This window comes from Barbus barbus (assembly GCF_936440315.1).
Source record: "Barbus barbus genome assembly, chromosome: 22".
NCBI lineage: Eukaryota > Metazoa > Chordata > Actinopteri > Cypriniformes > Cyprinidae > Barbus > Barbus barbus.
Window position 1 is genome coordinate 26,694,614 of NC_136750.1, and position 13,451 is coordinate 26,708,064.

The 13,451-nt window shown below is 34.8% G+C and overlaps 1 protein-coding gene across 1 annotated transcript in view; it reads right to left on the bottom strand.

Annotated features, from left to right (window-relative positions):
• Positions 1-13,451, bottom strand: part of LOC306887997 (von Willebrand factor-like) — a 35,284-nt gene that overhangs the window by 19,456 nt on the left and 2,377 nt on the right. The window contains exons 5-27 of the mRNA XM_079446082.1: positions 12,863-13,071; positions 11,657-11,778; positions 11,349-11,565; positions 11,124-11,246; positions 10,695-10,806; positions 10,467-10,513; positions 9,714-9,850; positions 9,495-9,633; positions 9,282-9,382; positions 8,514-8,709; positions 8,089-8,304; positions 6,783-7,023; positions 6,019-6,113; positions 5,714-5,868; positions 4,776-4,879; positions 4,518-4,656; positions 4,293-4,427; positions 4,060-4,206; positions 2,735-2,875; positions 2,537-2,635; positions 2,264-2,420; positions 1,177-1,332; positions 961-1,096 (exon numbers count right to left, since the gene is read on the bottom strand). Coding sequence (XP_079302208.1) covers positions 961-1,096; positions 1,177-1,332; positions 2,264-2,420; positions 2,537-2,635; positions 2,735-2,875; positions 4,060-4,206; positions 4,293-4,427; positions 4,518-4,656; positions 4,776-4,879; positions 5,714-5,868; positions 6,019-6,113; positions 6,783-7,023; positions 8,089-8,304; positions 8,514-8,709; positions 9,282-9,382; positions 9,495-9,633; positions 9,714-9,850; positions 10,467-10,513; positions 10,695-10,806; positions 11,124-11,246; positions 11,349-11,565; positions 11,657-11,778; positions 12,863-13,071 — 3,324 coding nt within the window. The remainder of the gene's footprint in view (positions 1-960; positions 1,097-1,176; positions 1,333-2,263; positions 2,421-2,536; positions 2,636-2,734; positions 2,876-4,059; positions 4,207-4,292; positions 4,428-4,517; positions 4,657-4,775; positions 4,880-5,713; positions 5,869-6,018; positions 6,114-6,782; positions 7,024-8,088; positions 8,305-8,513; positions 8,710-9,281; positions 9,383-9,494; positions 9,634-9,713; positions 9,851-10,466; positions 10,514-10,694; positions 10,807-11,123; positions 11,247-11,348; positions 11,566-11,656; positions 11,779-12,862; positions 13,072-13,451) is intronic.

Genomic DNA, 13,451 nt, shown 5'->3' on the forward strand with positions numbered 1-13,451 from the left:
CACACAATTTTTCAAGTTTTCAGTCCACCGAAGTTAATCGACTCTCCAAGATGGCTGATTTGGCGTTATGATTGGTCAGATCACATGTCAATTAAGCTCTTTGCAAACTATCAACTAGGCACATTTTCCCCTCCACAATTCAAATTTTTTAATGTGGAATATATATATATATATATATATATATATATATATATATATATATAAATATTATAAAAATATTATAAGAATCAGAAGGAGCTTTATTGTGTGTATATCTGTGCTGTTATTGATAGCAAACTATTGGAAAATATTTGTTAATTGATATAAGATATGATACAAAATGAATACATTCATTATATGTTTTTTTTTATAAAATAAAATAAAAATATTAGAAGAAGAACACTTGAAAGAAATGTTGCTTTGGCAACTAAATGAAATAAAATAAAATACTGAAGTACCAAAATGGCTAAAACCAAAACTGAAATTAAATTAAATTAAATTATTAAATTAAAAATAAAGCTAAATAGAATTTTTTAAAATAAAAACAAATACAAATGACAAAAACACATAATATAATTACTTAAACTGAAATGAAAATGAAAACTAATATAAGATACTAACAAAATATAAATAAATATCAGTTAACATTATAATAGTATATAAATGTACATAATATTATATAAACAATTTACTTTTAAAATGACATTTACTTATAAATATTTAAACATCATGATTCATGATTTATCATACCAGAGATTATTATGTTATTGAATGATATTTTTGCTTTACAGTAATGAAAATTTGTGATGAAATCATGAAAATAGTGTAAAAATGCAAAAAAAAAAAAACACAAATGGTCCTAACAACAAGAAAAGTCTTTGCTTTTATGTTAATTTGAGATGAAAACTTTTCTTTGTGAGATTCTCCCACACACTGCATACAATAATGAGTAATGGAGATTATAAAAAGAACGTGGCATACCATATCTGGCAGAGATGAGGATCGTCATGGTTAAGGATGAACTGTTTTCCATGCGAGATTCTCTCTCCGTCATGCACACACACCTGACACTGTGACGGTTCCACACACTTCCTCAGCACCTCATCTAAAACTTGCCCTGAGGGATCGAAGCAGACAGAATGTGTGAATGAAAGTGAACTGTCAATTTACTTGCGAGTATGTGTGAATTGGCGCTACCTGGTGGGCAGACAGCATGGCATCCCTCCACACATGTGACGGGACAGCTCAGAGGCTCAGGGTGCTGGCAGGTGGGAGGGCAAGCGCTTCCACAGGCGTTGTATTTCCACTCACACTCCACCCCTGTGTCCTTATTCAACTCCTCACAGCTCAGTGCTGCAAGTAAACAGTCAGTTACAACACACTGTTACACAATGTGATTAAAGGGTTAGTTTACCCAACATTAAGAACTGGTTCTCACCAGACTCACAAGCCAACATTTGATATTTTTCATTGCATTTAGGCCTATACAGTTTACAGTTATAAGTTTAGTGCATTTTTATGTATTTAAATAATTTATTTCTTTCTTTAAAAATTATATATATACAAATAACTATATATATATATACACACACACACATACACACACAATAAATATAATTACAATAATTTCCAAATCATATTTTAAAATCATATTTCATATTTTAAAATCATTTTCATACATAATTTATACATAAATTTGGATTCAGAAATCATTTTAGCTCTTTTTAACTTTTTAACTTTAGGTAAAAAAAAAAAAAAAAATCTAAACCTGACAAAAACTTTTGAGGACATGCTCAAAGATAAAAATTATTCATAGATAATTGTTTATTAATAAAATTATATTTAAAATGTTTTTTACTCTAAAACTCTTTAAATCTCATTAAAACTCACTCTGTGGAAATGCTAAAGTGATTACTAAATTTTATGGGTTTAGTCCACGAGAGTTTTATTTATGTATATTTGTTGATGAAAATCTGTGCCAGGGAGTAAAAACTGACCTTTACTTTTTTATTAATAAAAATTAGATTTTTAGAACACAGCTATTTAACACTCTCAAACGACTTGGAGCACTGTGAACAACTGATTTGAACTACTTTTATGGTGCTTTTAGTAGTTTTTAGTTTTTTTTGTCTTTTTGGTGCTTGACAGCTTTTATAACCCTTCACTTGTACTTTATAAAAGAATATGAACATTCTACCTAATATGATCTTTTGTGTTCTGCAGAAGAAACAGTCAGGTGGGTTTGAAAGCGCATGTGGGTGAGTAAATAAGTGATTAAACTTACGGCACAAGTTGTTGGACCTCCAGTTCACCACCAGTCCCTTCTGAGCACACTCGTGAGCATAGGCAGCAATAGTGTTACAGAAACACGCACAATCACCCACAGACGGACACGAGCATGTGTCATGAGTACAGATGTCCCAGTACGGCTCCGGGTCCACCTGACACAGTCAGAGAAATCAATAAAAAAGCATAAGCAATAGGAGTAATGACCACATGGCAATGTACTGTATTTTCATCATTTTAATTGTGACTGTTGAGTATAAATGTTACCAACCACGCTATTGCACTCCCTGAAGATGGTGCTAGTGAGCACACGGCAGGACTGCTCCACCGTCACCAGCTTCACCATGTCTGTGCTGCACTGAGACACAACCTGCACACAGATGTCAAAATAGGAGGTCATTTGATGCCTCTATGTTCTGAGTCACTGTAGGAAGACACTTTAGTTCAGGCTGTGATGCTATGAACCCACCGGAACAGCATCAGCGCAGCTGGGTCGAACTTTCCAGGAGTTTCCAAAGTCTGCAGCGTCCACCTCCATCTGATTACTGCTGCTCAACAGATCATTATTCTGACTGCCATCGAAATTTCCACAAAGGCCACAGACTTTCCCCTTAAAAACACACACACAAAATATTTTAAGCTTATTCTTAATTTCTCACCTTAGATAATCAAGTTGTGTAAGCAGAGAATGTATGTGTGTGTGTTTTCATTTAGGAATTAACAAATTTTTATTTAAATTTCATTGTACTATGGGAACAACTTGGGTTTTTTCCACTTTGGGAACATGATGAATGGTATAAATGATTAATAAATCATATTTAATTCATACATTTTGATTCATAAATGATTATTAACCATTATTTAATTAGGGTTACCTTTTGCTAAATGTTACAAATAATCACTTTGGGGACATGTTCAAAACTAAAAAAGAAATCATAAATCATATTTAATTAATGCGGTTTCATAAATTCATAAAAAAAAAATTAACTTTAGGGTTACCTTTTTGCTAAATATGACATGTTACTTGCCTAAATGCCTAAATACATCAAAATATGCTTACGTTTTTATTCATAAATCATTTTCAACTTTTTTTATTTAACTAGTAAAATCTGACAAAAACCCAGGTAAAAATAAGTATTAAATCATATTTTATAAATACATTTGGATTCATAAATCATTTCTAAATATAAAAATATTTTGACTTTTTAGAGTTAACTTGCTAAACATGGCGAAAATTCACTTCTGAGGACAAGCTCAAAGGTAATAAGTTATTCATACATTTGAATACATTCATAAATTTGATTAATAAATAATTTTAGGGTTAACTAGCTAAATATGGCAAAAACTCACTTTGGGGATATGCTAAAATTATTCATAACTTTTTATTTCATTAAAAATGAAAATGAAAGTCTATGATATGTGCTGGATAGGTAGATAGCTAGACAGATGTGTGTGCATGACCATGTGTGTGTGTGCATATGTGTGTGTGTGTGTGTGTATGTGTGCACAGGTTTATATATCCTGGTGGGGACTTAAACCTAAATACACAGAGTAATGGGGACTCGTGACCTAAATTGAGGTCCCCATGGGTACAAAAGCTTATAAATCATAAAGAATTGGTTTTTTTGAGAAAGTAAAAATGCAGAAAGTTTTCTGTGAGGGGTAGGTTTAGGTGTAGGGTTGGTGTAGGGCCATAGAAAATACCGTTTGTACAGTAGAAAATCCATTACGCCTATGGAGAGTCCCTACAAGGATAGCTGACTAGATGTGTGTGTGTGTGTGTGTGTGAGTTACCCTGTACTGTCCATTGATCTGCAGTGAGATTCGGGTTCCTGTGTCCCAGGTGATGGAGATGTGTTTACCCAGAAGGATGATGTAATACTGTCCAGAGCGCACAATCTCAACCTCTGTCTCTTTCAACACGGGCTTCTTCATCCTCACCTGCAGAAGAAAAAAGACAACAGAGAAAGGAGGTCTGTATGCTTTTACTTCACACATGATGTGAAGATGAAAGGTGTTTATTTGACCTCGTTGTGTTCCATGACAATCAGTCCTCCCATGTACAACACTGTGATGCTTTTACTGCAGCGGTAGCCTGCGATCCCACAAGCCGAGTTCTCCACCAGAACCCTAAACGTGCCGTCCAACCCGTTACAGTAATCCTGCTCGGCAGACAGAAGAACGAGGGAAAGCGGGTGAATATGAGGGACAGACGAGGAAAGAGAGCGAGAGAGCGAGGATACTGGCTTTACCTGAGCTAGTATGTATTGGCAAGGTCCAGGAAAGGAGAACTTGAGTCCATCAAAGCTGATGTAGTGTGTCTCTCCTATCACACGACACACACCGTCACACACACGCTGCGTACACTTCCACTGACGCTTCTCACAAACACTGGGACGCAAAGGAAAATGCAACTGTAATTCAATAATCTGGATGATAATACTTGTCAGCTGATGTTTGCAACAAAGTGACATTACAGTGTCAGGATGAGCCGTGATTGGCTGATTTACCAGGTGTTGCAGTCCACATTAATGCTCTGTCCTGAGGGGTAGGGACGGTTGTTATGGTAACAAGGGCACTGGTCTTGTGGAATGCATTCTTTTTTGTGTCGAACCTGCAAACAGCCATAAAATCAATCCTGATTTTTTTATAGCTTCAAAAGGATAATAGATTATAAAGCTGCATATCATTCCATTCAAATTCACATGCAAATATTTGTCATGTAAGCACTTTACGTGTAATTTCAAACTTAATAAGACACTGGCAGTTGACGTATAATGATCTGCACTCTATGTGTGCTTTTTCAGTTCTATTTTTCATAAGTACTGCACCATTCAAAATTTTGGGGGAATATTTTTTAAAAGTTTTTTTTATACTGACCAAGGCTGTATTTTTTATTTTTTTTTAAAAACAGTAATATTGTGAAATATTAATACAATTTAAAATAACTGTTTTCTTTTTTAATGTATTTTAAAATGTAGTTTATTCCTGTAATAGCAAAGCTGAATTTTTGCTGCTCAAGAAACATTTCTTCTTATTATAATTTTGAAACAGTTTAAACTTTTTTCAGTATTCTTTGATGAGTTCAAAGTTAATTTAAAGTTCTTTTGTAATATTATAATTGTCTTTACTGTCATGTTTGGTCAATGTAACGTGTCCCTGCTGAATAAAAGTTTTAATTTCTTACAAAATATTTTTTTTAAATCTTACTGACCCCAAACTTTTGAATAGTATTGTATCTTTTCAGAAATATGTATCAAAGCGGTAAATATTTGTGAAACAATAGTGAAGCTCATCTGATATGAATTTACCAGTCCTACTGTGTTTAAGGCCTGGCTAATAAATTTCATTTGAATAAATTTCAGTTTCATTAATATAAACAAATAAAATTTGTGAGAGAAATGTCATGTTCATCGCAGTGTTTCCTAGTGTTGACTCTCACACTTACTGTTCCAGGTGGACACATACAGCCAGACACACATCCCTGACTGACACACTCCAGGTCCAGATTCTGGCAGGTCTTGGCACACTCTATCCCAGCATCCCTCGCACTCTCACACGCAAACTGCTGCAGCGGAGGAGGACAAGAGATAGAGCGCCGCCCTACAGGTAAAACACACACTCAAAGAATTCATTATATGTACTTGTCTGAGCCACTCGACAATATTCTGTCCACTTGTGTGTCTCTGATGTGTTCAAGTGCAATTGTTCTCCATTAGAAGTGCACAAAGATATGAGTGTGAGGAGGAGTACCTCTTGAAGAAGAATGTTCATCAAAGAAGAGGTCAGACAGAGTAGATCCAGCGGCTTCATTAGAAGTGCATTGCATGGATCCACTCTCGCATACACTACAAAAACACAGACAGAAAACATTAACACAATGATATTTAAAGCAATAATAAATATAGACACACTACAAATGTTTATAGTATGTTTTTAATAAAGTCTCTTATGCTCAATAAGGCTGCATTTATTTAATAAAAATACAATAAAAACAATAATACTGTTTTCTATTTTAATATATTATAAAATGTAATGTCATTTTATTTCTTATTACTATCAACGCTGAAAACAGTTGTACGGCTTCATATTTTTGTGGAAAATGAATTTTTTCAGGTTTTCTGATGATTATGAAGAGCAAATAGAATTAAAATATATATTTTAGTAACCATATTAAAGTCTTTGTCTGTTTTAAACTATTTAATGTATCCTTGCGTAAATAATATAAAAATAAATAAATAATATACAAATAAATATATACACACAATGCATTTTATATATTTATCAGCTTATCTGTACATTCAGTATGTATGGCCAATATTCTGGTTACTAGTAATATGATTAAGACAGCTGACATAATATTGTAGTCTGTGTCATCTACATACTTTAATTTTTAATATCAAATATAATATAATGAATTATGAGTTCTGTGAGACACAGGTGCTTGACCACATGTCAGGCTACCAAAGAAAGCTTATGTGCATCTGTATGATAAATAACTGTGATGTTTTGCTAACCAGATGGAGTGATGGTCACCAATCATGTCGTTGGGCTCAAAGATCTCTCCCTTATGGTGGCACGAGCAATGTTCGGGGGGCACACACTTGCCCGAGTCACTGAGGAAGAGACCTCTGGGGCAGAAACAGCCTTCCTCACATAAGCCACTGCAATCGCCGTCAGGCAGCGACAGAGAGCGGCACGTCTGATTACACACGCTCCCACACACCTCATACACCTGGTCATCCGGACAGGTCAGTTCTGCCCAAACACACACACACGTTTGGTTTTCTGTCCTGATGGAGACCTTCCATTGACTCTTGTTATGTAAACCTTTATGCATTCTTAGTACGTTTATTCAGCTGTTTTGCATTGTTATTATACTGCATAAAATGTCTTTCTTACACAGTATTTTTGTCTTCTTTTCCAGTACAAATATCTAAACATTCTTAAATCAACATACATTTACTTTAGAAGCATAACGAGTCAACTTGTTTTCTTGGAAATTTTTAAAAAATATATAATTTATTAATAAAAAAATTAGGTAATTTTATACTTAAAACAAGAAAAATATCTTCCTATGGGGTAAGAAAAATAAATGTAATTAAAAAAATAAATAAATATGTGACCCTGGACCTCAAAACCAGTCTTAAGTCGCTGGGGTATATTTGAAGCAATAGCCAACAATAACATTGTCACAAATATCTATTTTTCTTTTATGCCAAAAATCATTAGGATATTTGGTAAAGATCATGTTCCATGAAGATGCTTTGTAAATTTCCTACTGTAAATATATCAAAACTTCATTTTTTATTAGTAATATGCATTGCTAAGAACTTCATTTGGACAACTTTAAAGGCGATTTTTCTCAATATTTAGATTTTTTTGCACCCTCAGATTCCAGATTTTCAAATAGTTGTATCTCAGCCAAATATAGTCCTATCCTAACAAACCATACATCAATGGAAAGCTTATTTATTCAGCTTTCAGATGTATAATTCTCAATTTCAAAATATTTACCCTTATGACTGGTTTTGTGGTCCAGGGTCACATATATTTAAATTAGAGAATTTATTTTAAAACATTTATGTAATAATTGAAAAAAATAAATCTTACCACACTGGCAGATATTTTTTTTTTCTTGTTGTAAGCAAAAACTTGCTTAATTTGGATATATTTTCAGAAAACAAGACATATAATCTTCTATTCTCAAGTATAAATGGATCTCAATTTCAGAATGATGATACATTTGTACTGAAAAATAAGATAAAATACAAATATATATATATATTTATATGGCATTTAAACAGACAAAATGAGATATACCACAGTATGCATGTCCCCTCCAGTTGACTAGCACTCCCTTGGCTGCGCAGGCGGCTGCATAGCTGCGAACAGCATCGCACAGGCACTCTTGGCCGTCTGCGCAGGAGCAGACATCATAGCGGCAGTTTTTCACATATGGCTCTGGGTTGACCACATAATGACAGGGCTCAAACTTCACAGAGAGCAGCACGGCACAGGCCTCTTCTGCAAAACGCACTGTAAACACAATACGACACGTTACCTGATGGTCTGTGTTGCCCTCTGGTGTTAAGTGCATATATAAATCATGACATCTTACTTACAGGCATTACAATTCCTAAAAGTGCATTTATAGTCTATACATATCCATCTTTACGTGTCTGTAACCACCATTAATTAGTGTTTTGAATGCTAAATTACATGCATCTTTATGAGTGTGTGTATACCTCTCTTAGGGTTTAAAATGCAGGGATCTGAGGGTTGCAATTGAACATTGTCACAGTCTGCGTTCATCTTCCATGCATTCCCGAATCCTTCAACGCGTGTCTCCACCAACCCTCCCACTGTTAAGAAGTCGTCTCCTTGGTTACCATTATAATTACCACACAGGCCGCATGTTTTCCCAGCATAGGCTGGGTTTAGCTGCAAACACACACACACACACATATATGCTCACATATCAGGTTTGCAGCACGGGAGTATTTGATACAGGTCCCAGATTTAGCATTTCACACACAGACTCTATATTATGTTACATGGGAAGTATTTATGCATTATTTTCAGTGCCTAAAGCTCCCAGCATTCTCAGACACTGGACATCTGATCCTGACTGCTGGAAATTCCAGCTATTTACAGGGTTTCTGGATGGTCAAAACTGAATCAAACTGGTTTGGGTGACTAAAAGATGATGTTTGGCTGCTCACGCTGCTCTTTTCCATACAATGCAATTAAATGGAAAGAGAGGCCTTCAAAGCTTCAAAAAATCACACGATATCATAGTTATTATAGAAGTGGTCCATAACAATATTCCAGTGTGTCATGAGGTGCAATATTTGAATGTATTCCAATGTAAATATGACAATATATTATATAATTATTATATAAAAAATAACACAAGACATTGAATCATATGGCTTAAGAAGGTTTGAAATACAAAGTAATGTGCACTACTTTTATACATTTATGGTGCTTTTTTGGCAGCCGGATACTCTTACCCTCAGCAAAACACGTCCTCTGCCATCCCAATCCAGACGTAGATCATCACCATAACGCAATCTCACAGATGAAAACACAGTAGTCTGGATTCTTAATGCACCTACACACACAATGCACCGTTATGATTTTTACTTCAGTATTGTTACATTACAGCTGTCCATGTCTTTCTGTATGTTCTGTGTATGCATTCTGTGTATTTCATGGTGACACACCATTAATTAGGGGCGTCTGCACATCCATTCCATCCACAGAGACCACACCTCCATGCTTGAGGCGCACTGTCTGATTGGCCAGATCCTGGAACCTCAGTGTAATTGACCGTGTGCAGACAGCATCTTGGTCATCAGCACACTTAAACAGGAAAATACAACCATAAGCACACAGCCTAAAAAAAGCAAAGATGTATATATACCATAGGGAAGATTTCAGACCTGTGCAGTTTCAACGATGACAGAAAAAGAGTTGCCCTGGCAGTCTTTAGCCAGCAGATACTGACAAATACCACTGAAGGTGAAGAATTTATTGTCAAAGGTCTTATAATGGGACTGTCCTGTCACCAGACACTCCCCTAAGGAGAGACAGAGCAAGAAAGTGATTAGAAAACAATGTTTGTAGCAAATAAAAACATTTTCGCTTAAATAAAACTAAATAAACTTCACCTGAAATAAAAAAAAGTATTTCAGCTAGTTGCAAAATCAATATTTCTCATGTTCGTTAAGCTTAACTTAAATAAAATAAATAAAACTAAATAAACCAATAAATACAAATTACAAAAAAAAAGCATATATGGACATATTTTAAAAATAAACTAATAAAAATGACAAAACACAATACAATTAATAAAAAATTAAAATAATAATAGGAATATTAAAATAACATTAAGTAGGCCTATAAAATCTATTATAATCTAATTCAAAATATTAACAAAAACGATATAATTGTAATTATATTGTTTCTATATATCTATATAATATATATATCAATAATAATAAAGTAACACTATAGCAATGTTTGCTAATTGAGGCATTCAGAAATATTTAATGTCAACATGAAGCTGCATTTCCTACACATTTTAGTGTCCTAATGTGACGTATTTCCTGGTGAAATAGGATATTTTGTATTTGTTATTAAAATGGAGCTAGATTGACATTAAATTACAGTAATAGTTCCAAATTCACATTTACCAGGGCATTCTTCATTGGTGCATTCCCATGATCCATGGCGACAGACACTAAAAGTTAAGGGAAGTTAAGTTTAAGTCAATGTGCACAGACACAGCAGCCAGACATATTTGAATGCATTGTTTTGTGCATGTGTGCATATGTGTGTGTGTGTGTGTGTGTGTGTGTGTTTGTGTGTGTGTGTGTGTGTGTGTGTGTGTGTGTGTGTGTGTGTGTGTGTGTGTGTCCCACCATGTGTTGCAGTCCTGTGATATGGAGGAAGCAGGAGGGTATCGGCGCCCAGCATGCGTGCAGGAGCACTGAGAGACGTCAACACAGCGATCTCCATCCAGCACCTTACCCGCTGACACACAGATTTCACACATTCAACACTGAGAAGGAAACTGAGCACACTACAAAAATAACCATTCGTGGTCAGTAACTGTGTTTTGTTTTTCAGTAAAAATATTACTGTAAGATATTATACTAAAATATAACTTAAGATAAATTTTATCTAAAAAGCAAAATCGTGAAAGATTGCATCAGAGAATATATATATACAGTGTATATATGTGTACACACACACATGTATGTATGTATGTATATATATTATCTGATGCAATCTCATATGTATACTTTACTATAAATTCTTCTAGATTGGTGAACCGGTATCTCTCTCACCTGGACATTTGCAGCCATCAACACACTCTTCCTTGCAGACTTCCTGGATGTTTACATTCTGACAGGAAGTGGAACAGGTCGGGGTGCAGTCGCTGTACTCCATGCCAATAGGACACTTAGGGGCTGAGCAAATGGAAACATACATTTACACACAGTCAATATCAGACTTACTTATGTGTATTGTATTTATACATTTGTGAAAGTGAGTATGTATGTATTACTCACAGCACTGGCTCTGTACATGCCAGTTGGACAGTATTATGCCGTGACTGGCACAGGTACGGGCGTACTCCAGCATGGGCTGGCACACACACTCCTCTCCCGTACTGCAGTGACAGGCATCAGACTCGCACACGGACACAAATGCACCCGCATCCACGAGGTGAGCACAACGCAGGTAGAGTGCAGAGCTGCTCATGGCCTCACACCGTGACATCTGATCCTGAAACACACGCATACACGCTCAGAAACAGAGACATCTCTATGATAAGGCACACAGAATGTTGTTTTTGTTTGGCATGCGAGCATCTGACTTTAGCTGAATCTCCGGTGCTGTTGCAGCTCTGAGACGGCGGCAAGACGCGTTTACAGGGTTCATCAGCTCCTTTCATGGCCCAGGAGTTTGCAAAGTCATATGGATCATCTGTCAGGAAACCTGAACACACATTTTTAAATCTATGAATCTCATGAAGCTCTATACTGTATGTGTGTGTGTATGTGTATATATATATATATATATATATATATAGTATTGAAATATTTTATTATTATTTGCATTGCAATATTGTTGTTGTTTTTTATTATTTAGATATATTTCATATATAGAGAGTACTTATTTCTATTTCTTGATATACATACATACATAGTGAGAGAGAGAGAGAGAGAGAGATTGAAGTTTTATTTTCATTTATTATTTTTTATTATTATATTGAAATATTACATTATTATTGTAATATAAAATATATGTATGTGTGCATATATACACACACACACATATATATATATATATATATATATATATATATATATATAGTGTTAAAATATGCATTTAATATTATATTAATATTATCATTATTTTCATTTTAGTATTTTCTTTTTAATTATTTAATAGTACAGTGATTATTTAACGTTTTAAATATTTTTAAATAATCAATTTATGCTCTTTTGTAATAAAAAAAAAAAAAAGATTGTATCCAGACAGGAAAACTTAAAAGTAAATCATCTGGACACATTAAGTTAATTATGAGTTTTTTTGTTGTTGTTATTGTTGTTTATTTTTAGATAGTCTTTAGAAGCCGAATTATCAAAAATATGCTTTTCATTTGAGGTGAAATTTGACCAGAACACATTTTTCTTAGGATTCACCTGTTCAAACACGTTATCTTTCAGCTCTGTTTTCTCAGTTTTCCTGGCTCTCCGTATCATGTGGCAGACTCATGTGAAAGATTATGTTCTAAATTTAAACACAGCTTATAAATGCACCGTCAACTAAAAAAGCTGTAATACAGAACGATGACAGGGCACTAACATACTGTACCCCCCAAACACACAAGTAAACCTCTGAAACAAAGAGCTCTCTATTCAAACTTTCTATGTTTTGTCTTCAGGATGAACACTGACGCCACCTATTTCCCCAGCTCGTATTAATCAGCATCCTGTGCACTGTTTTAACACATTATATTACCAAAAGAGAGTTTGAAAGGTATGTGTTTGTGTTCTTTCCTGCATTTGTGTATCACCTTCTTGTGCGGTGTATTCATCCTCCACCAAATAATTGTAGTTTCCACACAGGCCGCAGGTACGGTTGCTGTGCTGCTCGGCGAGAGTTAGTTGAATGTTATGTGAGGGGTCTATACGGATGGAAAACCCGAACTCTTCGCTCCATAATCGAATGTACCCCAGCTCATACCCTGCGAACACAGAGCTCGATGCATACGGCAGTGGGAACCTGGAGGGGAAAAATTCAGAAGTATATATGCTCTACCCTGCTGAAAAACTAGCATAACTAGTTGTGTTTTATATGCTGGTTAGCTGGTGTCGCAAACCAGTCTGCTTAACTACTTTGACTAGCAATGGCAGCACTAACCAGCATAAACCAGTCATGATAATGTCTGATAATGATAGTCTTAGCTGGTATTTTCAACAGGGTATAGTGATAAATAATGTATATAAACATCCTAAAGAATGCCAAATTAATTGTTATCATGATTTTGTATTCCTAAAATAAAAATAAAATAAGGAAAGTACACTGTAAATATATATACTGCCGTTCAAAAGTTTGGGATCAGTAAAAAAAAAAATATGAAGCAGCACAACTGTTTCCAACAC